Raw genomic sequence first — 25,986 nt, 5'->3', positions numbered from 1 at the left:
CTGTTGCCATCAGTCCCTTGGTGACCTCGTCCATCCTCAAGGCTTTAAATGTCATTTATGTCTCACCACCCAAGTGTGTTTCTCCTTCTGACATCTCTCCTCATCCTCAGAATTGTCTGTCCAACTGCCAATCCGATGAACAAGCGAAGCCCTCGCTGCCCATGGTCCTGGAGATGTTCTTTATTAGGACGATTTACAAGGACTGGTGATGTTTGAGTCCCTGTGAAGGCAGGTCCTGGTCTGACAAGGTTCTACTGAAGAGAGAAGGACAAAGGAGCAGAGAGGTGTCTCAGCCAAAGAGTAACCAAAGCCAGGATGCACTGGGCACAGCCCCGACCACACTTGGGTCTCACAGCCAATCCTGTCCCCACATGTAACAGACTCAGCACAGCAAACACACGGGATCTGACAAGTACTAGGTGCTCACAAATTTTAGGGTCTTCTTTAATTTTTTTTAAAACATGTTTTTATTGATTTTCAGAGAAAGGAAGGAATAGGGAGAGACAGACAGTAACAACAATGATTAAGGAGAATCATCCATCACCTGCCTCGTGCACACCCCCTACTAGGAACCAAGCTGAAATCCAGGCATGTGTCCTAACAGGGAATCCAATCATGACCTCTTGATTCATGGTTGGACGCTCAACCAGTGGGCAACACCAGCCAGGTTTTTCTCCTTTGATGAATCCATCAGCCCTTCATGGCAAAAAGTGTGTGTGTGGCGGGGGGGAACCTCATATATATTCTTATTTCAATAAGGAAGTGAGAAGTTGCAGCCCAGCACACCAGGAAGTAAAGACAGGGATGGGGAGGGCCCAGCTCTAATGGGGAAGTGTGGGGAGGGGTGTGGTGAGTCACAGAGTGGGAGTGTGAATACATCTTCCATCACTCAGTCCCCGACAATGAACTTGCCGAATTCTGTGGAAGAAAATGATCATGAAATATTCAGCTCTGTGGCTGTCAGTGGTGATATTCTCAACAACCCATACAGGCTCACTATATCCCAAAGAATCCCCATCACCCAGACCTGTCCTTTTTGTCCCAACCCCTCTTTATATCAGGGTTTCACATTTAGAAGCAGAGAGAGATTCATCAGAGCCCTGGGCACCATTGCTGCCTGAGGTAGAACAAAACAGGATGGGGTCAGAGCCTCCAGGAGAGGGGAAAGGAGGAACTATGGGGGTGAGGTCGCCCATAGGCTCCTCTATGCACTATCACATGGTCTCAGGGGTCACCCCTCCATACTCACTGGCAGCGTGAGTATAGTAGCTCCCTCCTTTTCCACCTGTGGGAAGAAAACATCCTGTGAGAAGACAGGGAGGAGGCAGGGTCATGAGGTCCTAAATGAATTCTTAGTCCTGGAGCCCAGAGAAGTTTCCAGAACTGTGACTACAGACCCAGGGCAGGATCAGGAAACCCGAGGAAACTACACGTGTGGGGACTGGACCAACCACCCTCCCCAGAGGTCTGTCCTCAGCAGGGACCTTCCTCCCTGACCTGGGAGTGCTGGGAACTAGGCCCCATCACTAGAATCATCAGGTGATGAATCTGTCCCTCATTTCCACACGTGTCTGACTAAAGAGTGAGTGTCAGCAAATAGGGCCCCACATGGGCAACCACACGTGTGGGGATGGTACTTGCCATTAATGAAGCAGAACACACTTCTACCTGGGCTTGCAACCCCCAGTGAGACAAGAAACTCAGGCCCCACCCCTTCCCTACCTGAGCGCTTCCTCCTCCACATCATCAGAGCTCCAGTGACCACAGCAATATTGAGCACAGCTCCAAGGATGGCCAGGCCCACAACCAGGCCCACAGTGGGGATGGTGGCCCAAGGAGGCGGCTCTGGGAAGGGAAGGGGAGGTGAGGGCCCTGACCCCCAGGCCTCCGCCCCGACCCCACTGAAGTCCCCCACAGGCCCCTGCTTCCCTGAGAACAGGCTCTGTGCCCAGAGCCTGTTCTCAGGCTCCTCACCCCATCTCAGGGTCAGGGGCTGGGGCAGCCCCTCGTGCTGCACATGGCACGTGTATCTCTGCTCCTCTCCAGGGGGCACCACCAGGGCCGCCCACTTCTGGAAGGTCCCATCCCCCGCAGGCCTGGTCTCCACAAACTCCGTATCCTGGGTCTGGTCCTCCCCATCACGCTGCCAGCTCAGGCTGATGTCCGCAGGGTAGAAGCCCAGGGCCCAGCACTTCAGGGTGACCTCACGGTCAGAGATGGGGTGGTGGGTCACGTGTGTCTTTGGAGGGTCTGAGGAGAAGGGTGAGGAAATTCAGGGACTTGGCACTGTCAGGGGACCCTCCAGCAGCCCTCATGTGACCACCTGAGCGTGGACAGGGCACCTGGGGTGTTTGAGGGAGCACACAAGCACCACCAGCCTGGACAGAGCATCTGGGGATGGTCTCTCCTCCTTAGAAAGTTCTAGTCAGAGTGACACAGCCCAGGGCAGGAGGCAGGTCTCAGGGGGAGAAAGGGATTTCTGGTCCTGACCTGGGTGGAGGCCAAAGGACTCAGAAAAGTCGGTGTCAGACCTCAGATACACTGGGTGAGGGGCAGGGAGCAGGGCCTGAGAGAGCAAGTCCCCCATGGGTCCCAGAGCTCCTGAAGGGTCAATGGGAACCGCTGCTCAGTTCCTTCAGGCTTGGTCTCCCCTCTAATTGTCCCTGAGAGACTGCACCCCTAGGTGTCCCTGAGAGAAGGGCGGGCGTCCCTGGATCTGAAAAGCCAGGCGGACTCAATCTCCTGGCCCACAGGTGGGGGGTCTGACACTGATCCTGTGTCCTGTCTCCTTGTTGAGCCCCAGTCGCTGGTCTTGGTCCTGCCCATTGAAGGGGACACAGGCGTAGAAGCCACCATCTTCCACAGCCTCTCGCTGATAATCAGAGAACCATCGGGCTACTGCTGGTGTCTGGGGAACCAAGCAGAGTCACGGGGGGCTCCAGCCCATGCAGATGGAGATTGGTGAGGGGGTCTTTTCCAGATGAGAGTGGGTCTGACAGGGCCAGTGGGCAACCAGCTGCCAGCACGCTCATTTACTTGAAGGTGAGGGAGGCCCCAGGCCCCAGGCCCCTGGTACCTGTGCGCTGCAGCGCCTCCTTCCCCATCTCCAGGAATCTCCTGAGCCACTCCGTGCACTCCTCCTCCAGGTAGTGTCTCCTTTCCTCAGCCTCATCACTTGCCTCCCACTTGCGCCGGGTGATCTGAGCTGCGGTGTCGGCCGCGGTCCAGGAGCGCAGGTCCTCGTTCAGGGCGATGTAGTCGGTGCCATCGTAAGCGTACTGGTGGTACCCGCGGAGGAGGCGGCCGTCGGGTCCCATGTCACAGCCAACCAGCAACTGGAGCGTGTGAGACCCTGACCCGCCCCGAGGTCAGTCTCGTCCCCTGAACCCCCCCACCCCCCGCCCTTCCCACTACCAGGAATTGAACCCAAACTGAAAGTAAAACCGGGTCCAAATCCCCGCGGGCTCTTCCAGGGTGGGAGCTGCACAGGGCCCACAGACTCGGGGTGAAGCTCGGACCCCGACACTTGGGGCGACCCCCGTCCGTGGGGATGAGGGTCGTGACCGGCCCCAGGCCCCGTGGCTCACCGTCCTCGCTGTGGTTGTAGTAGCTGCGCAGGGTATGCAGGTTCCTTCGGAAAGTCTGTGCGGAGTCCCTGGCATTCAGCCTGCTCCTGGCCCAATACCGAGGCTCCACCTGTTCCATCCATGGCGCCCGTGGCTCCGCCCTCTGACTCTCGGAGTCGCTGTCAAACCGCTCGAACTGCGTGTCGTCCACGTAGCCCACGATGATGAAGCGGGGACTTAGCTGGTACGGCCGGGACACCGCGGTGTAGAAATACCTCAGGGAGTGGGGGCCTGGGGGGCCGGGAAAGGGGGACAGGACGGAGAAGAGAGGGGTCAGGACGGTGGGGTGGGGGTGGGGTGGTGGAGACGCCCTACCCGTGGTTCCGTGCTCCCTGCCGGGTCCCCTCGCTCCTCCTCCCCGCAGAGGACGGTCCCTCCGGACCCCGCACTCACCGGCCCAGGTCTGGGTCAGGGCCAGGGCCCCCCAGAGCAGCAGGATAGTTGGGGGCTTCATGACCCGCATCTTCCGGGTGTAGGGAGTCTGAGTCCAGCAGACTTGCTAGGAGACTGTGTTGTGCAGTGACCCTAATTGGCTTCTGTCTCACCTGACACCCAATGGGAGTGAGAACTGGGGCCGCGTCACGAGTATCCAGGAAGGAGTGCCCCACACAGGCTGTGACAGGGAGAAATGAAACTGTGGGGAAGTGGGGATTCCCCTACACTGAGTTTCCCGCTTCAGTCTCCGCCCTCGCGCTGGGCCCTGAGACCAGGTCTGGGACCTGGGACCTTGCCCTGACCCCTCCCCCTGCACGGAGAGCTCTGTCACACCGTCTCCCTCAGTCCTGCTCAGGGGCTGTGTGAGAACCAGGAAGAATCCCCAGGCTGGGACCAGCCCTTTCCTCCCCTTCTCCTCCTGGAACCCCTCTCCCTGGAATGCTCTCTGCCTCCCACCCTCACCTCTGCCCTGGACTCTTCTAGAGGAAAACTCTCCCTGAGACCTTGATGCCAGAGAGCGAGCTCCCTGTGAGAGGAGGCGGAGGACAGGGTCTCCTCTGTAATCCTGGAGGGTTTGGGCCTTAAAAGACCAGTGAAGGGCAGGGGGACCACAGTATTGGGAAGCCTGAGCATCAGGAAGCTAATCTGTAAAATGAGTGATTTCAGAGGCTTCATAGGCAAAGTGTCTAAACAGCCCAGCAGCCAGAGTGACAAAGCTCCTCAACTCTCCTTCCCAGGAGTGTGTGACTGGGGGCTGTTACATTGTGAACTGACCTGCATTCCCCAGCCCTGAGCTTGTCCCTGTGAGTCCCTCACACCCTCCCTACAAAGGAGCCCAGGGAGCATGTGTGACTGTGCATTTCAGCAGGAGCCTGTGCATCTTCACAGTCGCAGGTGCTCAGTGGGTCACAGTGCCCTTCACCAGCGCTCCTGCCCTGCCCATCCTTATGAATTACTCACATGGAAGCAGTGAGCACATTTTATCGGGACACATTATTTTTTGAACTGGTTAACATAAGGTGGCAATTACTTTTTAGGCAGCCCCACAGAATGTATTAAGTAACAATGGCAAGGAACATGCTGCTAGCTCTGTAGGTATATTTACTATAGATCTATAAAGCAGATTTAAATCTGAGAGTTCCACTGCTTTAGAATATCTACCTCCACTTCTTTTCCTCACCCCTGCTTCTCTAGCCCTTCTCTAACTCTCATCCCTCAGGCCTCTTCACCCCTTTGTCTCTATCACCCTCCCACCCTAGACTGTGGCATTAGCAGCACCTCCTCACCTGCCACCCCAGGGACTATTCCCCCCACAGGGTCAGCAATCCTGCTAATGTGAGTCAGGTTGTGTCATTTCCTCTCTAAAAATGCACCAGTGACTCAGTCTCATTCTGGGAAGCCTCTAACAAGTAAGACACAGAAGCACAAGGGCTTTGGGCTGTTCAGGTCAAAGTTGTCTCCCAGCACATGAAGCTGCTTCTGGTACATAGTAGACATTAAATTAATTGTTGTTGAATGAATGAATGAATGTCAATTGTATTACATTTTTAATTGTATTAAATAAAATCATAAAAAATACAAAAATGTTAGCAAAGATTTTAGTACACGTATATATAATACTGCTGTGCATATCAGTTCATAAATTTATTCTGAGGGAAAAATGCTGTGTGCTTCTCTGTGGCAGAGTTGAGCCTGTGTATTATATAAATGCTGTGTCACATATAAACACAACTATATAAACATCACCACAGACTTGTGGCTCAAAACAGCCCTCATTTATTTGCTAACATTACCTTAATGGTAAATGCAGGTGTGGTGTGGATGGGTTCTCTGATCAGAGTCACAAAGCTTTGCCCTCATCCTGAGCTCAGACCCTTGTCTAAGCTTATATACAGACTAGTAGCTGAGCTAGTAGCTTGCCAGTAGCTCACTGCCTGACCCTCGCACCCCCTACCCCTTGCCCCCCTACATAGCTTGCTGCCCTGCCCCCTCCTGTAGCTCTCCACTTCCCACTTGCAGCTAGCTGCCGCACCCTCCTGCTGATCCTTGATCCAGTGGTTATGATGTCGGTTGGTCGGTTGGTCGGTTGGTCGGTCGGTCGTTATGCTTCACGGGCAGGTGTAATGACCATTTGCATATTACATCTTTATTATATAGGATTGTCAGCAGAATTCAGTTTCTTCAGTTGTGGGTCTGAGGTCCCTGTTTCCGTGACAACTGTCAGGGAGGAGGAGCCTGGGGAGGGCTGCTCCCAACACCTGGTGGCACCAGCAGTCTTTACCATGTGGCCCTTTGTTTTCAAAGCCCCCAGTGGGGAAGATGGCTCACATTGAAGTCCTCTCACACTTGGTATCTCCTTTGATCAGGAGGAACCCCAGTCAGCTCTCATCTCATTGGGACAATGCCATCCAGGGCAGTCTAAAGGTCAACTGATTTGAGACCTACTTCCATCTGCAAAATCTCTTCCCAGCAGCCCTAGGTTAGTGTTTGGTTGAATGACTGGGGAAGATGAATAACCAGGTTGGTTACTGGGGACCATCAGAGCACGAACTGTCCTTCCGCTAGTGTTTATTGGTTATGGTTGGAAATGGAAGTGCAAATAAATAGATTGTTGTCAATGGTAATAAAATGCATCCTGCCTATTAGCCATGGAAATTCTCCTCCTCCTCCTCCTCCTTCTTAATCATCCTCCTCCTCCTCCTCCTCTTTCTCCTCCTTTTCCTCCTTCTCAGGCTCCCTCTCGCACTCTCTCCTGCTCCTTCTTCTTCTGTTTCTTCTTTTTTCCTACCCACGTAAATTCTTACATCTTAAAAGGAAATTATATGTTTATATATCTTATAATCATTTCCCAACAAATGAAAATTAAAGTGCAATCATTCATTCTCCCTTTGGAATCTGTTTTCGTCATGTATTGCAGCATAACAAATTACTTAACACTAAATATTGTTTCAGGATTTTGCAAGTCAATGCTTCCTTTATCTGATTATTTTCTTCAATACTTTAAATTACACGTTGGAAAGAATGGTTAAATGAGACAGAGTAAGAAGGAACAATAATATTTGTAAGTCGTTTTTAGAGAGACCTTTAGAGGTAATGTTCCCTATAGTAAGTGACAGCACAGTTGAGAACACACAGTAGCTGGATCAAAGAGTTTAAAGACTGGGCATCTCAAATAGGGGATTCCTGTTCGTGTTGAATTGGTGCCATCAAATAACAGTTGACACTCACAGATGTAATCTCTATCCCATCCCCCACATGTAACCTCTATCCTGAGTCCTATGCTTCTTATACTCTTGAGAATCTCTAAAGATTTTCAATAAGTGTGTACTTATCTTCAAACCGAATGTTATTTCGTTTTGCCAGTTTTTAAATTTCCTGTACAGAGGACTGGTACTGCATGGACACACTGAGACCCAGCATTACCTAAGACAGTCATCTCTCACCTGTGAGGCTGTGCTTACACTTTCAGTGCTGAAGTCTTACATTTTATAGTGAAATTTTGCTATTTTCCTATTGATGAATATGTGGCTATTCCAGTTTGGCTGTAACCAAGAGTGTATATGTCTCCTGGGGCACAAGGCAAGAATTTCCCCAGAGCAGGTGGGCAGGGGTGGGGATGCTGGGCCCTGTGAGGCCTGTATGGTAACCAGACTCCATGACGCTCAGGTGATTTCCAAAGTGCTCCTGGCACACTGTCATTTCTGATGTGGACAGCGTGGCACAGTGTCAGAGGTTTCTCTTTGTCCTTCAGCACAATTACAGCCCTTACTCCACAGACAGGAACCCAATGTGAAGGTCACACCAAGGACCACCTATGCTGATGCCGATTCTGTATGTGGAAAGTGGGACCGTAACCCTGGGACTCATCCATGGAGCCAGCAGTCACACTGGGAGCTTGCATCTGTAAGCCCCGCTGTCATAAGGGCAATGGTGATGCTGTGAGAATCGGGTGTCAATGCCAAGTCTAACCCAATGTGCAATACTCAGAGTTTTGGCCATTTCTCTCCCTGGTGGAGAGTCACTGGAGTAAGGGCTGCATGTCCCCGTGCAGAAGGGTTGAGGGGATTGTCCCAGCACTTACCACGGCTTCTCAGGGGCCGACCTCCTAGGGCAGCGGTGGGCAACCTTTTTGTGAGTGCGTGCCAAAAACCAGCAAAATCTCTGATTCAAAATTCTTCTGCGTGCCAACCCTAATTTTTTGAGAACATGTTACGCCTCCTTGTTATCTCTTAAGGTGTACATATGTGAAGAACCTTGAAGAAATAATAAAATTCATTCGAGCGACAAAAACACAGTATATGATGATGAAAAATACATTTATTTTTAAATGTATACATGTACACTGATAGTCTGACAGAAAACTTTATGACTCCGTTTGATATTATCAGTGGGACTTTTGCTGCTGCACCACTGATGACAGAGATTTTACATCAGGTTTATATTTCGTGACCTTCAGAGATATGCACGAGCTACTACTTTTATCCGTCAGGCTACTCCTATTACGAGACTTAATAAAATTCATCACTGAGAACAAAGATTCACAATTGTAAATGGAAGATTATAAGAGAGGGTTTCCCATGCCAGCAAAAGTTACTGGCGTGCCATGTTTGGCACGCGTGCCAGGAGCTGCCCACCCCTTTCCTAGGGATTTGGACACCTCTTCAGCCAAAAGAGTCTCATTTGAACATTGGCTGAGGCTTGGGTACTCAGCAAGGGACCCTGGCTTTTTATTGGGCCAAACACCCTCAGCCTCCTGCCCCTAATTCTTGCCCTGTTATCTACAGTAAGCACCATTCTTGTGGACTACCCTCCGCCATGGTCTGAATTCATATGTTTAAATCCTAACCCCCACGGTGCTAATATTAGGAGGCGGGGCCTTTGGGAGGCTGGAGCCCTCATGAATTGGATTAGTGCTCTCATAAGAGACCTGAGAGAACCCCTCCCACCTCCCGCCACCTGATGTCACAGCTAGAAGGCACCATCTATGAGAAAACAGGCTTTCCCCAGATCCCAATTCTGCCAGGGCCTTGATCTTGATCCCAACCTCCAGAACTGTGAGAAATAGACTTTTGTCGTGTATAAGCCACCCAGTTATGATATTTGTTGTAGCAGCCAATACGCACTAAGACACAGTCTGTTCTGACCCAAGCATCCCTCTGCATCAGCTTCTCCACAGCTCCCTGCAGGTCCAGTGCCCGCCCTGCCTGCTCCACTGGGGTTGTGGTGGTGGTTGTGGCTTCTGGCTGTGGTTGGTTAACTGTCACCCCTTGGTCCCTATGTCTTCAGGGTCATATCCTTGCCCTGATTTCACGAGCCAACTCTGGGACCACCTTTCCTACTGTCATCCCAGCTGCAGAGGACACAACACCTTGCTGATGGCTGTGGTGAAAGGTGAGCCTTCTGGGCCCCCTTGTGGAGCACAGTCCTCCGGTGGGTGTCCTAGCCTCACATCCTCCACCACGTGCCAGGGAAACTAAGTCATGTCGACCTCCACGTTGCAGTTGGACCTAATTTTTTTTTAAATATATTTTATTGATTTTTTTACAGAGAGGAAGGGAGAGGGATAGAGAGTTAGAAACATCGATGAGAGAGAATTATCGACCAGCTGCCTCCTGCACATCTCCTACTGGGGGTGTGCCCGCAACCAACGTACATGCCCTTGACTGGAATCGAACCCGGGACCTTTCAGTCCACAGGTCGACACTCTATCCACTGAGCCAAACCAGTTTCGGCTGGACCTAATTTTTTCCAGGTTATGAAGAGCTAGCACTGCAGGGAGGCCCCATGTCCTGGGGTTCTTGATAAACCTACAGCCTGTGAAAGTGCCTGACACTTTCACATGACCCAGTCTGACATCCTGGCCCCTTGTTTCAGCGCCCACACAACCCAATCCCAGAAGTGTTCCCTGGGCTCCTGCACGTATGTGCTGCCCCTTCCTTGCCAGGATACTCATTGCACAGAGGGCGAGAGCTCTGTGGCATCTGCCAGCAGAGGGAGGAGCTGACCTTTACTAGAGAAGGACAAGCCTCCACTCCATACCCAGAGAGTGCAGAGGGCATCCATGACGATAAACCTGTTCCATCCAGTTTGCAGAATCCTGGCTTCTGCCCACCAGGGCCCTGACTTTCACATCACAGACCTGCCTTGGCTGAGTATCTAAAATCTCTAGATGTTGTGTGACCCTCAGAATTATGCCTTCAGCTGCCATCCAACTCTACCTGCCCTCATGTGCAGGAGATAAGGTTTCTCTGTGATCCCCAGCAGAGGCTCTCACACTAGCCAGCAAAGATTTGTCCTCCCCCTCAGATTCCCATTGTCCTTCTGTAGGGCCTCAGCACAGCTTGTAGAAGCAGTCTTCTCCCTGTCTTTGTCGGTAGCCCAATCCCAATTTTTTTTCAAAGGCTTCTGTTACAGAGAACCGGAATAAATCAAGCAATGCTCAGAGAGTTTGGAGTTACACTTTATTCACTGCGGTGGGCTTAGAGAAAATGAATTCAAATTCTAAGCAGAGCTACAAGCAGAACTTCCCTTTTTATGAAAGAGCCAGCCCTATGTGTGCTTAGTGGTTATCTCGCTGGTAGCCTTGAAAACTACACAGTTCTATCCAATTAAAAAATGCACCTGGCATGGCATTGAGAGTATGGGCGTATCTAGCCTCTGGCCTACAAGGCTGGACAGCTAAGTTTATCTTCCTCATTATTCAAGTAGGCTAAAGCAGGCTAGAAAGCAAAGTTATTTTTTAGAATAAGAGGCCGTCTAAAGAATAGCAGAGAATTCCAAACAGTAGTTTTACAAAATAGCGGTTAGCCTTCTCACTTCTATCTTCACACCTCTGATAGCATTCCCCCAAAGCAGAACATTGTCTCAGGTGATCACCAGTGACATCTAGCAGTTCCACAGCCACCAAGTGCCCCACCTACCAACCTGGACGCTGTCCTCTTGGTCTGCAGGCAAGGGGTGAGCTAGTCTTAAATCCCCACCTGATGCCTGTGTTCTTGGACCACTCATGATGCTACTTATGTTAGTGAGGGTCCTGTGAAGTGCAGACACCAATGCAGTATTAAATGTGTAAGATATTATTGGAGGAAACACCCACAAGAAAAAATGGGGAGGGAGCCAAAAAGATGGAAGAGCCATCAAATCTCAATGGGTGCCTGCATCCCAGTGAGGGAGAGAGAATGAAGGTTGGCTGAAGGCCTCCTAGACCCAGGGCAGAGGAAGGAAAGAGCAGGGAGGGTGTCCGGGAGCCTGGAGCCCAAGTCAGCCTACAGAGGAGCAATGGCCCTGCCCTAGTTGCCCTGCTGTTCCCAATCTGTGACGGGAAGAAGCCTGTGAAGAGCGAGGTCCCTGAACAAGTGAGGCATCAGAGTTGAGAGCCCAGCAGCGAGACCACCAGTCAGTTATACCCCCCAGGCTTGGGTCTGGGCGCTTGTTCTCATGCTGCCACCTGGTCTAGTGGAGGGAGAAAATGATGAGAGGAAAAGGGAAGAACTGCTGGAGCAGCACCTTTAGCAGACAAGAAGGAACGAGGTCACGTGGACAGCTGACATTTCTCTTTGCTCCGGTCTGAGTCCCTTTGGGCCCGCTCTGTTCTTAGTCCCATGGGGGAATCAAGGTGTTGTGATTGTTTTGCCCGTCTGTTTCATCCTCTTCAAGTTAATCTCTCTCTCTCTCTCTCTCTCTCTCTCTCTCTCTCTTCACTATCTAACATAGTTGTTTTAAATATTTATGCATTAGTGAATGAATGAGTCAGCAAATAAAATGAACTGTGGGCTTGGAAAGTTAATGAAACTCTCATGTGCTTATGAAATGTGCATTTTAAATAGCCATCTCTAAAAAAATAACAAATAAAACAGAAATAAATAAATAACCATCTCTGTTAGCATGTTAAAAAGAATTTCTCAAATTTAAACACCAGATCTAGTGTATACATAACTGCTGAGATGTCACTTAATTGCATATGTGGTGGGCTGCAGATGTGTTTTTATTTATTTATTTATTTATTTATTTATTTATTTATTTATTTATTTTTATATACATATATGTATATATGTGTGTGTACATTTATTATTATTATTATTATTATTATGCAGAGGAAGGGAAGGGAGAGAGAGAATTATTGATCAGCTGCCTCCTGCACGCTGCACACTGGGGATTCAGCCTGCAACCCCTGGCATGTGCCGAATCCGGTAATCAACTGTGATCTCCTGGTTGATAGGTGGATGCTCAGCCACAGAGCCATGCTGCACATGTGTTTTTAAATAGGATGCTCACCTGTTTGCTCATCCCATCCGGGGAGAACTGGGAAAGGGTCAGCCACCCATGAGAAGCAAAGTCCTGCTGCGGCCCAGCCCGAAATAAGGGAGCCTCCCGGAGGGTAGAGGAAAGTAGGATGGAGGTTCAAGGAGCAAGAAGGGGCTGCCTTAGGGGCGATCTGCCTGCTACCTCTGTCACCATAGTGATGGCCAGAATAACTGGTCCATCTGGTGAGTTCTGTCCTTCCTCCTGCCCACTGGAGCTGGTGGCAGAGGGGAAGGGCTGGGCTAGCCTCCGGGGCCCCCAGAGAAGACTTGTGTCTACAGTGTCATTGCTAAGGCGAGATCCCACTTCTTGGCTCGGGTATCTGACCTGCCTCCTCCCCTGGTGCCTGGTGCCCCAGTGCCTGGGGCCACAGCCCCCTTTTTAGCCCAGAAGTCTATCTCATTCTGCCAGCCATATGCCTCTCCCCACCCAACTGCCCAGTTCTCATGTGTTCCCGGCATTGTAATCAGTTAGTCCCAGCTTCTCCTCCACATTTATCAGTCAGGGAACATTTGTCAGTTTAGAAAAATAATTTTGAGACTTTTGCAGGTGACATTTACCCTTTTAGAGTGGAATCTTACCTGCTGTGATGAAACAGTACTAGGCACCATGGGCAGCCTGTGCTCGCCTCCTGCCGGACATGGCTCAGTATCACCCAGACACTGCTCTAGCTTCCTCTCTCCCAGCCTCTTCCCTCTCCAATTCCAGGAAGGGCAAATAGACACAAGTGATGAATAGGTTCTTTGGGTGATTTAAATAGTCATTATTGTACAAGAACAATAGTCTTTGTGGAACCCTTGAAGGAACGCTCAGTTGCCTAGCATCGTTTTCAACGATGTAGGTTAAGTCATCTCTGATTCAGAAGGGAATATTTAAAAAATAACTACTGGGGCTGTCCGAGGGGCGATATGTCGCAAGAGGAACATGCTGCAGGTGTGGGCTCAGGTCCCAGCTCTGCCGCTCAGCTGTGATCTTGAGCACAAAGGACCTAAGCTTCCAGTTCCTGAAATGTCAACTAGTCATAACACTGTAATAACACCTTGCAGGACCACCTGTGTGACATATGTGGCATGTGTCAGCTCCCTTCCCCTTCCCAGGTGTGGTCTGTTCTCACATGTGTGCAATTCTGAAGGAACTCATGGGAGAGATGGACCAGTGCAGCCCATGGCCATGGGAAAATCTCAAGAGGAGGAGCCATTTGACTGGACCTTAGTGGTTGAAAGGTTTTGTTGACTGTTTGAGGGCTAAATCTTCCCGTTTCCCGTTTTCCCCAGTGGATTTATTTACTTGGGAGATAAGAATGGCCAAAGAGTAGGTACACAAAAACTCACACCCACAGTCCCTTCTGCAACTGCCCAGGTGGTGTGACAGGGAGGACTTGGGACTGTGGCCAACAGCCCTGGGGTAGTGAGTGTGGTGAAGGGGGAGCCCCAGTCCAGAAAACTCATTTCAAAGTGTCAGAGCTAAAAGGATGTCACCTCCATGAGTGGTTTCTTCAAGCTGGTCTGCTGCCTCACTTGCTCACTAGGGTTGACCCCCTCCTTAAGCCCATGTCTGCCCTCTGAGGCCTGTTCCCCTCTGCCCTGTCTGAGGTTGGGGACAGAGCAGGAAGGGTAGGTAGGGCGTTGTACAGTCGCCCTGCCCACTCTCCCCACATCCTCCGTGACTCCACCTCCTGTGGCAGCAGGTTCTTAGTGAACATTTGTTCTGGCAGGGTGCTCTGGTAACCTACCCTCATCCCTTCCACACACCTGCTCATTTGCATCTCTTTCTCACAAATCTCAGTGCACTTGCTGCCCCCCACCCATCACCCAGACCCTGTGCTCTCTCTTTATCCCAGGTCGGGGTTTACTTGATAGCTGCCACCACTGCCCATTGTCCCACAGAACAGCTTTCCTGCTTCCTGGCCAGCAACTCCTCCTGGGAACGCACCTTTTCCTTCCGGGCCTGGCGGGGGAAGAGGGGGGGGGGGGGCGGGCAGTGAAGGGATGGGTGGAGAGGGATCGAGGGTCAGTGCTACCCTGGGCGTCCTAACCCCACTGTTGGTCCTACTGCAGGTGACACGCTTTCTGGGACCGAGGAGGACATATGAGAGGCCCATAGCCATAACGCCTGTGTGTGACAGAGTTGGACATGGCTGGTGGCTTCCTTGTACCCCCAGGGCCTTTCCCTGGTCTCTCTGCACCTTCAGTTCCCTGGGAGCACGTATCCTGGGCCTGCCATGGGGTGAGATACTGCAGCTTCTGACCCTGCCAGGAGGTGGGTCTAGAGAGCATTGGCCTCAGCCGGGGTACTTATCAAGCCTACAGCGTGGGGCACAGTTAACAAGGATGGTCAGTGCTCACTATGGGGTTGATTTACTCTGAACTATTCCTCACGTCACCTGCATGCCACTGCTCACCTCCTTAGACACTCCTCTCTTATTTCACCACTTCCGGGCTCTGACCTTGGGGTCCCTTCTTCCTCTAGGCAGTAGCAAAGACCAAACTCCCACCAGACCCACTGTTTGCAGGAATTTGCACAGTAAAGGTGCTAAGCCCTTCGTGACTCAATGTCCTTCACTCCACAGCACAGACACATCTAAGGTGGGGCTGGGTCCAGGAAAAGGACAAGCACAGGCTCATCTGGAATGTACCCACTGGTGCCCTGGTCCCCACCCTTCCAGCTCCACTTCTCCCCCCATTTTCTTTCAGGAGCAGCCACACCACTTTGGAGATCCCCAATGTGCTAGCTGGTTTACTCACGTTTCAATCCCAGCTGGGGATTAAGGTCCTATCTCTCCCACCAGGCACCTGGCCCAGAGCAAAGTGTGGGGACATGGATGTGTATCTGTGTCAGTTGGGAATTCTAACATAAACTTTCCCCTATGATCTTGGTGGGGCACTGGAACTAGAAGTTAAGAGGTGCTCTGAGGAGGTGATACAGGAAACTAGAAGTCACAATATTCAATTTTGCAGAAGGGGCAGCTGGAGGAGGAGGCCATGTCCCGTTTCTCAGTCCCTCTCTGACACTGTCCTAAGGTGCTGGATGTGAGGGAGGATGCAGTAGGTGCCCCGTGGGCCTGACCTCAGCTTGTCCTCACTGCCCCCTTCTAACCATCACTGGTCATGGGCTGGCCCCCCCTGGCTCTGTGGAAGGGCCTCCACCTGAGATCCTGGACACTGCAGAGTACCTGTAGTTTCCCCTTTCCAACCTTTGATGTTGAAATCTCAATCTCTCTCTCTCTCTCTCTCTCTCTCTCTCTCTCCCTATTTTTTAATTCTTCTTTTTGTCTTTTTTTGTGAAAAATTAAGATAAAATACTATATTAGTTTCAAGTGTTGGTAAGAGAATGAAAGTTCTCATCATAAGAAAAAAATTGCAAAAAAAAAAAGAGAAAAATTGCAACTATGCATGGTTACAGATGTTAACTAGACTTACTGTGATGACCATTTTACAATACGGTATATATACAAATATCAGATGTTTCTGTTTACTCCCGAAATGCTATCTTAACCTCTCTGTGAGAACCTTGTCCCTCCAAAATCATTCCAGACCACCAAGTACTATTGTGTGCAACACACACACACACACACACACACACACACACACACGTCTTCTCTTCCTGAGCCAGGCCCTCAAAGAGCAGCAGGTCTGCACTCACCTGGGGTCTCTCTGCCCTGAGCCAAAGGGGAGCTCAACACCACCAAGGACACCATCAGAGCTGCCATCCAGGGGGCCCCAGTGACCTGCAGGACCACCATTCTGGAGCATTTGAAAGGACGGGCCGGCCGAGAGAATCTTGGTCACAGGTCACAGCAGCGCTCACTCTATGGGCCTCCCTCCTAAACTATTAGAGTTAATGAGCCAGGACAGCCTCCTACATCCCCTGGGTGTGGCCAGATTCTAAAAAGGAACAATTAGTAGGAATGGTCACTGTCCAGGCAGAGGGTTGGGGTAAAACTCAGGATCCTCCAGGGATTAAGATTCACTGAAGACAATGTTAGAACAGGGATCCTTCCTGAGCCTCATGGGTCTTGTTTATGCTTTCCTTGATCTGGAGCAGATACCAGGAATATCATTCCCCTCCATGGTGAGGGCAATTCTCTCGCAACCCCTGCCCCCCGCATGTTCTGGGAAGAAGTCCTAAGCAGTGTGTTAAGATCCAGGGGGATTAGCCCCCCCTACCTCAACACTCTGAGCACCATCCTTTCTTTGCATTTCAGTATTATTTTTTATAATTTTAAAATACCAAATCATTCTCCCAAACAAATTTACAGATGGTTCCTGGTAGGTGGTAAATATCCTCTTACCTAAATATAAAGCCTAAGGGACAAAATGAGTATGTTTCCAACAAAAAATTGTACCATAAAGATGTGGATACAGTAAACAAAACACTTAAAATTATTTAACTAGAGTTATCTATTTCAGCGAGGATGTGTTACAGGAAGGCAATCACACAGGTTTGAGTGACATTTCCTGTCTGTCAGGCCTCTCTGGCTACTTCCTGGCTCTCTGAACATGGACTAGTTGTGTAAACATCTGTGACTTAGTTTCCTCTCCTTTAGAATGGAGATGATTGTGGAGCCTATGTAACTGGTTTAATTGTAAATCTAATTGGGATAAACTCAGTATTTGTGATTCTCATAAAACAGAGCCTTGCGCATAGGAAGATATCAAGAAATGTTTATTATAATACAAGACTAGTTCAAAGCAGAAAAACATTTGTTGGTTGTTGAATAAATATAACATAATTACTTTTAGTAAGTTCTATCACTTTGTTAATAAGTAACAGGCTTTTACTACACTTCTACACCAATTTATGATAAAATAAATAATTTATGAAGCAAAGAATAAACTTCACATTCAGTGGAAAAATATTAGAGAAAGACATGAAATAAAAGGATAATTAGAAATAAAGTAATTTAAAATTTTACATTTTGATTATATGTCTGGAAACATCCATCCATCATCAAATTCCTCCAAAATTATCAAAGGTATAAAATAATAAATGTAATACATTTGATAACAATAAAATGAATTCCTATATGATACTAAGAATCAACATAAAATTATAAAGATAATTATCTATTCGGAACAGTAATTAGACATAAAAAATACTCAAGGGTCCACTTCAATAACATATTTCCATCCCCCCCCCCCCCCCCCCCCCCATTAAAAGGAAGGTGATCATAAAGTCTCCTTTCAGGGTTCTGCTTCGAACCTCCCATCTCAATGCAGGCCCTGACAGCCCTCTCACCTCCTTTCCCAGCAGAGCCAGCATCTTGTTGCCTATAGAGGTGCCCCTTCCCAGGTTGTCTGATTGGCTGAGCCCCATTATGCTGACTTCTCTCCCCCTCCTCCCTCCACAGAGGAGGGAAGTAAGTGCAGGAGTCAGCTCCTCCCTGCCCTTCCCTGCCTCCTCTCCTCACTGTCTGGCTCCTGTGGCCACAGCAGATGCTCCAGGAATAGTAAGGAAAAGAAGACAAGCCTGCCCTGCCCTGAGTGAGGAGGGTTGAAGGAAGCGGTGCAGGCCTGTGGTCGCAGGAGTCACGGTTGATTTGCCACATCCCCTGGCCACCCTCACTTCATCGCTCCATCCTTTCTGCATAGTAGGAAGGAGAGTGAGAAGCTAGGAAACTTCCTGGGTCAGTGGGAAGGGGACACTGAGACAGAAAATTAAACAAGGCAAACAATTTGAACCACTACAGCCAGCTAATGAACTGCAAGACCTTATCTTCTCTAACCAAGGACACTCCCCTCCCTAATTGGAGAGGACATAGCTTAAATCACCCTGGCCAGGGAAAATAGAGAACAAAGGCCCAACTAGTGCCATTATTGCCAGATAATCCCAAGGACAGATGAAGCTGGGGTGCAAATAATAAAAATCCGTTACAGCCAGATGACCCAAGATAAAAGTAAAATAGTAAAGCCGACTGAAAGGGCGAGGGCTATGCCCTCCATCTTGCCCCGTATCCTCCATGTTGGGGCAGTAGCCATGTGCTCAGGAAGGTACCTTCTTCCCGGAGGCCCAGGCCTCTGCTGGCCACGCCCGGGATTTCTTTAAACTGACCAATGACAATCAAAGGACTTGTGCGCCATAGTCTGTGTAACAAGACCCGGCTTGCACCTGGCCAATCAGCAAGGCCCACAGTCAGCTCTCCTCCCCTCACTCCACCCCCTATTAAAAACCCTGTTTTTTCTCACTGCGGTCTCTCTCTCTCCTCTTGCCGTTGCATCGGAAGAGGCTGGGAGCCAGACCCGGGTCTGTAATAATAATAAAGGACTCTGCTTTTGCATCGGACTTGGCTGGCTCCCTGATGGTCTATTGGGGATCTTGAAATCTGGGCATAACACCGACCAAAGAATAATCCCAAACTCCCTATAGGCTCATTTTGATGTATCAACATATTAAAAACTCACCTGGAAAGCTGATGAATATTTCACTGGAACCCTCCCCTATGATTGTCGCTGTTAGGTTAGGTGGCTCAGGAGGTGGCTGTTAGGTTAGGTGGCTCAGGAGGCGGCGCAAAAAATAGAGTCCAGTGAATCAGAAAAGAAAGGAAAGTTTATTCTGCGTCCCCGGGAGACCCATGTACCCCCAAAGACAGGGCACGTTGATTCATGCCAACATGGAGGGGGGCGCTTTTTTATACTGCAGTTGGGTGAGGGGCGGGGACATGAGCTGAGGTATTCAGTTGAGGAAGCTTCAGCTGCAGAGGGCTCAGCAAGGTATTCAGGAATGAGTCAGCATCTTTGTGGGGGTATGTGGATTCAGGGAGAAGAAGCCGGTATCTGTGTTTGGCACGTTGATCTGTGAGAAATTCCAGGGGGAGTCCATTGTCTCATCACATGTCCGCATGTATCCGATCCTGGGCTCTCTCCGACCTAACATCCCGGCCTTTTGGTGATAAGGGACGGCGACTCTTTCTGACTGCTTCCAGCTGAACATGGACGATGAGGGGGGGCGGTGGTTAAAAGCCAGGGTTAGGCAGAGGCAGGTCGGAGGGGAGCCGAGTGTAGGGATGGAGCAGGAGCTGATTCACAGTCACCCGTGACATCTCCGTGATCCAGGAGCAGATGAACTTGAGGAGGCAGGGGGCTAGAAGAAAAAAGACACAGATGAGAATCAAGGGCCCTACCATGGGTAGGACCCAGGTAGCTAAGGGGCTTTGGAACCAGCCGAAAGGAGAGTTGTCCTGGAAGTGTCTTGCATGTAGTTCTTCACTCAGCTTAGTCAGGGTCTGTACGTTTTGCTCTACTACTCCGGCCTCGATGTAATTAATAGCATTCTTCCTGAAGGAATATGCAGGTTCCTCCTCTTTCTGCAGTCAGAAGGTCTGAGGTACGCTGGTTCTGTAGGGCTACTTGGGCTACTGATGTCACTTGCTGCTGTAGGGAGGCTAAAAGAGGCAGTAGTAGACTCCAGGGCTAGCTGGAGCTTGTCATTGAAATCCTGAGCAGTGACCAAACTGTTCCCGAGGGCCTCCCCGTGAGGCCTACTGAGGCAGTGATACTCACCCCTAACATGACAGGGAGGAAGACAGCCCGGCGGGTCCGGGGGTGGGATGGAGGGAGCAGCCAGGCGAGCTCCCACTCTCCATACAAGGTTAGTTGGGGAACTACTGTGACCACGAAGCAAGGCCCGGGGTCAGAGGAGTTCATGCAGTTGCTTAAGGTGCTGTTGCACCAAAAGAAGGTACCTGGGCTGGCCTTGGTGAGACTGAATGCGGTGTGGTTTCGGGTACAGTTCTAAATGACTTGTCCCCCAGTTACCGGATTACTGGTCTGGTAGCATATCTGTGGGGGCAGGGTGGGCTCTGGAGTTTTGGGTTCCCAAAGGGGAATGCCAGCCACGGGAGGCTGACATTCACCTTTCCCTTGGGTTCTTGGAGAACTCGTGAGTGGGACAGCAGCCAGCTGTCTGGGTTTCGCTGCCAGGTGACTTTTTGCTGTTCTGGTAGTAGGTTTCACAGACCTTGAACCTCCACACAAGAGGGTGGGGGCGTGTGTAGGTTGCTCAGGGCCTGGAGGAGAAGGAGGAGGGCGGGGCGGTTAAGGCAGACGTTAATGGGGCCCAATACATCACATTTATAGAAGTCATGCTGCCCTGGGGTCCTCTTGAGTCTGGAGAGGCAGTGCCAGGACAGGTCGTCAAGCTGGGGTCACCAAGCAGCTTGGCCACAGTGGGGGCTGTGAGGATTACAGTGTGAAGTCCCGTCCACCTAGGCTCCAAGGCTTGTGGATGTAGGTTCTTAAGGAGGACCGAGTCACCAGGGTGAAGGGCTGGTCCTTGGGAGTCCTGGTCAGTTGGCTCTGGCTTGAGCAGAAACCTGTTCTCATGTTCTCGGAGCAATTGCCTGGGTAAGACAGATATGGGAGATATGTACCCAGGGGAGGGGGATCAGTAAGGAGACGGTGGTTGAGCAAGAAGGGTCAAAAGGGCTCAGGAAAGTGGGGCTCCTTGGTGTAGCCCGGACTTCTGGTCGGGGCCATGGGCAGGAGGCCGGCCAGGAGCTGCGAATTTCTAGAGAGAGTTTAGTTAGATGGTCCAGTAGTAGACTCCTGGAGTAGACTGGTTGGAATAGAGTGGCTATGATGAGAGTTCGAGTCAGTGACAGACAAATCCAGCAGGATGTAGAGGAGTAGGGATTGATGTTGGAGAGTAGATGGAAAGTTGTGTTGATGAGGGTGGGCATAGGAGGAGGTCCAGGGTTTGTAAATAAAGAGTGACACTAGAGGATTTCCCATCCCAGACAGTAGAATTGATGACTCCCTCATCATTCCGTATCTGTTTCCCCTGAAAATATGAAAAACCTGAGAAAAATTGGAGGGTCGCTTGCCAGGTAAGAGCCTGTGAGGAATGATGAGTCATCTGGTCCTGGATGGTGTCGGAGAATCTTCTTCGGAGATGGTGGGAGGCACTCGGTGAGCCTGAGAGAGGTAGGTATTGCAGTGAAAGTGGGAGGAAATGTTAGAATACGCTGCTATCCAAGGGAAAATGGAAGGAGCAGTGGAAGCCAGGGACCTGGAGGCTGGAGAAAAGGCGGGGATGGGGAGGGAGCAAGTCGTGCAGCCTGTTCCCAGGCCTCTAGCCGCTTGGATTTTAAAACTGCCGCATTTTTCCTTTGGGAAGGGTGGAGGGGGATGGGTCGAGATTAGAGCAGTTTTCAGTTCAGAGGAGGAGACAGTGTGGAGGAGATAAAGAGATAAGGCATTCACGGAGGCGGAGACTGAGAGACTGAGCTAGGCGACTGTGGTCTGGGACAACTGGGCCCCATGACAGGACGCATGGCAGTGGGGAATCGGTGTCCCTGTAAAGGGAGGGGGCCAGGAGTGGAAGGAGCAGGGAAGCTGGAGTGGGGAGGCTGAAGGGCAGAGTGGCCGCTAGGATGGTGAGGATATCTCGTCCTAACAGGGGCACGGGGCATGAAGGCATGACTAAGAACGAGTGGGTTATAGGGCTATGGTGGAGGCAAGGAAGGGGTCCGGTGGCCAGAAGAAAGGTGGATTTGCCGTCAATACCCATGTCCGAGATCTTGGAAGGATAAAGGGGCCCTCAAAGGAGGGCAGGACAGAGAAGGTAGCCCCCGTATCGACGGGAAGGTGACCCACTACCTTCATTGTGACCCGAGGCTCAGCGAGGGTGAGAGGGTGATTGGAGTAATCGAGGCTGAGCTTCTTCAGTCTTCAGCCAGTTTCAACATGGCCAGCGGTCATGGCCTGGAAGGGCGGCCCCCCCATGCTGAGGCGTAGAAGGCCTGCCACTTTTCCAGGGCAGTCACTCTTCCAGTGACCATTTTGACCGCACGCTGGGCAGGGCTTGCCTGGAGCCCGGGACCAGGGGCACTGCTTTGCCCAGTGGCCTTCATCTCTTCATTTGAAGCATTCTCCGGTAGCGGCGTTCCTTTCGTTGCACCCCCACCGCTCACAGCCCCCTCAGGGCCATGGCGGCTGCCGTCAACCACAGGGCCACAACAAGGCGTGTCTGCAGGTCTACTCTCTGTGGAAGGCAGGCCTTCCTTTCTGACTGTGCCTGCTCCTCACGGGCATTAAGAACTTTCAAGGCCATTTTTCACTTGATCTCGGACCTGGGTTTGAGGACCAATAAAGACCTTAAAGGTCGGGTTTAGAGAGTGGGGGCATAGATTCAGCTATGCCCTCAGTCCCCACTGCTTCCCTCAGGGGTAGAATGGGTGCAGAAATGGAAGAGGCTGTTCTGGAGCTAACGTTCTCAGGATTTGGGCTCTCGGGGAGAAGGAAGCTGCTTGTTAAAAGGGTCTGAAGAGAGTCCAGCTGCAACCTCTTGCAAAGGGAACTGGCAGGCCACCTGTGAATGTAAAGTGCTGGCAGTCATGGGGGAGGAGATTCGGCAGAGCGCACAGTGGAAGGCGGGCGGTTAGAATTTAGAGAGGGCACTGCGTGGGGTACAGGTTACTAAGGCAGGCCTGTAAGGGGAGGGGAGAGCGCAGGAGAGGTGGCCTGGGTGGGCGTGGGAGAGGCACTGGAATTCTTTGTTGGATGCAGTGGGGTTGGTGGAGAAAGACACCAGGTGCTTTTCAATTGCGGTTTCAAGTCGAAACCTCCCAGGGGCGGGGCAGAGGGGAGGGCAGAAGGAAGGTAGAGCCTAAGGACTGACAGCCGCGCGTATGTGCCTACTGGGGAAGCAGGCAGGTCGGGGCAGAGTTTCCAGCAGAGGCTAAGGCGTTAGCGGCTGCGGCAGTGCGCGGACAGAGGGACTGCACGGCGGCGGAGTGCAGGGGCATGGGGTTCTAAAAGGCGGTTTGAGTTTCCAGCCGCCATGGGGGAGGGCGGAAGAGGGGAGGCGGGATCAGGAGGCGGTGGAGAAGGCGTGGCTGGAAGAGAGTCCAGCAGGGAGGGAGGAGGGGAGAGTGTGGACGGACAGGGGCTTATGCCGAATTTGCGGTGGTCTGGTCTCCAGTGGAGGGAGGGGTGGGAGAACGCGGAGATGATGGCGGTGCCATTGCCGCCACACACACAGCACATGAACCTACCCCCACACACATACACCACACACACCGCGGGCTCGGTGGTGCACGGTGGGGGAAGCGCAGGGACAGCCCGGAGGGAGGAGGAAGGACAGAGCGAGGAGAGATGGCGGAAGGAACTTTGGGGGAGGGACGGGGAATGCAGAGAGATGGAGAGAGGCTGAGAGAGAGACTGAGAGAGAGAGACTTGGACACATTTCCCAGTTTGCTGGCAGAAATTACTGAGATCGGTGCGACGGTAAAGTCAGGGTCCCGTTTTCAGACTGAGGCCATGCTACGTTACAGAAAAAGGATGCAGGTCCGGGACAGGCCCCGTGTTTAGCCAGATCTGCGAGCTGGCACCCTAGAGGTGTGCTCAGGTCAGATTTGGAATTTGGATTCCCCGTGCTCGATACCCGTGGCCTGTAGCGGGGCTAAAGGCTGGCGTCCCAGCGGTTTAAACCACGCTACGGACAGACAGAGGGACCGTGGGTGGGGTAGAGGCGTCCCTCTACCTTCCCAGGTCTGAAGGAGCCTTCCTGGAAGGTTCCGGAGAGGCACTCCCTGACGCAGCCGCGTTTTATGGACAGAGATGTCGGCGGGTGGGCGGGCGGCCACATGGGACCGGCACGGGGGCGGGGCGGGACTCACCGCTGATGCTGCCAAACTGGGAAAAGTTGCTGAGCTGAAGAGATGAGGTCCTGATGGGTCCAGAGCCACGAGGAGGGAGAGGCGGGCACCCCGAGCCGCGGAGGGACGGCCAAATGGAGTGCTCGAGCCACCCGGGTTTCAAGGCACCAAATGTTAGGTTAGGTGGCTCAGGAGGCAGCGCAAGAAATAGAGAGTCCAGTGAATCAGAAAAGAAAGGAAAGGAAAGTTTATTTCTGCATCCCCGGGAGACCCATGTACCCCAAAGACAGGGCACGTGGATTCACGCCAACAGGTAGGGGGGCGCTTTTTTTATACTGCGGTTGGGTGAGGGGCAGGGACATGAGCTGAGGTATTCAGCTGAGGAAGTTTCCACTGCAGGGGGTCAGCAAGGTATTCAGGAAGGAATCAGTATCTGTGGGGGGCGCGCGGGGGGCGGGGGGTCCTGTTGATTCAGGGAGAAGCCATTATCTGTGTCTGGCATGGTGATCTGTTAGAAATGGCAGAGGAAGTCCATTATCTGCATGTATCAGATCCTGGGCTCTCTCCGACCTAACAGTCGCCTGCAGGAAAAAAGATAAAAAAAAAACCAAGACAAAGACCCAGTGCAGCTCACTCTAGAGCACACCCATGCCCCTTCGCAGGCATGAAGTTTTGACCTCCTCCTAAACTCTAAGGGTCCCCAGGAGACTTGCTGCCAGAGGAGCAGTGGGCAGCGGGATCTCATCCTGGGCTCACCCCCTGACCCTGTCTCCAAGGCCCACTTTCTCTCACTTACCCGTGAGCTAACATCAGCCCTGCCTTAGCTACTTCTTGTTAGGCCAGAGAGAGCCCAGGATCGGATACATGCAGATAATGGACTCCCCCTGGCATTTCTAACAGATCAGCGTGCCAGACACAGATACTGGCTTCTCCCTGAATCAACAGGACCCCCACACAGATACTGACTCCTTCCTGAATACCTTGCTGACCCCCTGCAGTGGAAACTTCCTCAGCTGAATACCTCAGCTCATGTCCCTGCCCCTCACCCAACTGCAGTATAAAAAAAGCGCCCCCTCCCTGTTGGCATGAATCACATGCCCTGTCTTTGGGGGTACTGAAAGGGCGAGGGCTAGGTTGCCCCAGGGTAGGGGGCCACATCCTACTCTGCTAGCCACACCCAGGCGGCAGAGCACAGTTCTTTCTCCTCCCCTTTCTCCAACCCCCCCCTATATAACCGGTCTTCGGGCGGGGTTGGGGCGCTCAGCCATTTGGTTTTGCCTTGATATGGATGGGGGGCCCAAGCTAGCTAGCTTGAATACAGATTCTTATGTTTTTACATCGAATTGGCTCCCTGATGTGGTTTCTTGGGAATCTTGAAATCTGGGCACAACATTTGGGGGCTCGCCCGGGGTTCCCAAGACCATGTAGGGACTTCCCCAATTCGTAGAATCTGCATGACCGCGGTAAGTGTCTGTATTATGTTTGTCTGTTCTGTGTGAGCTCACTTCTGAAATCTGTATTCGCCCACATTGACCGTGGACGCACATGGAGGTCAAAGGGCGGGAGGAGTCGGGGGACGCCTCGATCCTCCATCTGTATTGGTAGCTTTGCTCCCGAGGTCGGGGGATCTGTAGGCGAGTAGCTTCGCCATCTGTATTGGTAGCTTTGCTCCCGAGGTCGGGGGATCTGTAGGCGAGTAGCTTCGCCATCTGTATTGGTAGCTTTGCTCCCGAGGTCGAGGGGTCTGTAGAAATCCCAATCTGAAAAGGTTTGGCATAATGCCGCCGTCTGTTTCTTCCATGGAATTGGAAGGCTGTTTCGAGCCCTGTTTGTCTGTCTGTGTTTTTGTTTTCTGTGGACTCTTTTGGGTATTGTGATTGATCATTTCAAGGAGATTGCGGGAGGCTTTAGAGCTCCCTCAGAAATTGGGAAATTGTTAGAAATTGAATGGATTGTTTGAACTCTGAGTAAATATCTGGTGAAAATATATGAATGTGGAAGCAGGGGAGAGGTCCCTGCCCGCCCGCG

The 25,986-nt window shown here is 51.5% G+C and overlaps 1 protein-coding gene across 3 annotated transcripts in view; it reads right to left on the bottom strand.

Moving 5' to 3' along the window:
* Positions 1-440: 440 nt before the first annotated feature.
* LOC139012427 (patr class I histocompatibility antigen, A-2 alpha chain-like) overlaps positions 441-25,986 on the bottom strand; it is a 40,052-nt gene continuing 14,506 nt past the window's right edge. The window contains exons 1-7 of one of the 3 annotated variants that reach the window (XM_070418398.1): positions 4,020-4,149; positions 3,588-3,857; positions 3,077-3,352; positions 1,975-2,250; positions 1,723-1,845; positions 1,250-1,285; positions 441-918 (exon numbers count right to left, since the gene is read on the bottom strand). In XM_070418398.1, coding sequence (XP_070274499.1) covers positions 890-918; positions 1,250-1,285; positions 1,723-1,845; positions 1,975-2,250; positions 3,077-3,352; positions 3,588-3,857; positions 4,020-4,089 — 1,080 coding nt within the window. In that variant the 5' untranslated portion in view covers positions 4,090-4,149 and the 3' untranslated portion in view covers positions 441-889. Of the gene's footprint in view, positions 919-959; positions 1,163-1,249; positions 1,286-1,722; positions 1,846-1,974; positions 2,251-3,076; positions 3,353-3,587; positions 3,858-4,019; positions 4,154-25,986 lie in introns of those variants that run through there. The other 2 variants (XM_070418401.1, XM_070418399.1) reach the window with 2 other exon arrangements.

Source organism: Myotis yumanensis, unplaced genomic scaffold (genome assembly GCF_028538775.1).
Source record: "Myotis yumanensis isolate MYYU_CA2020_CCGP unplaced genomic scaffold, mMyoYum1.0.hap1 SCAF_6, whole genome shotgun sequence".
Classification (NCBI taxonomy): Eukaryota; Metazoa; Chordata; class Mammalia; order Chiroptera; family Vespertilionidae; genus Myotis; species Myotis yumanensis.
This window is presented reverse-complemented; position numbering and strand designations above follow the sequence as displayed.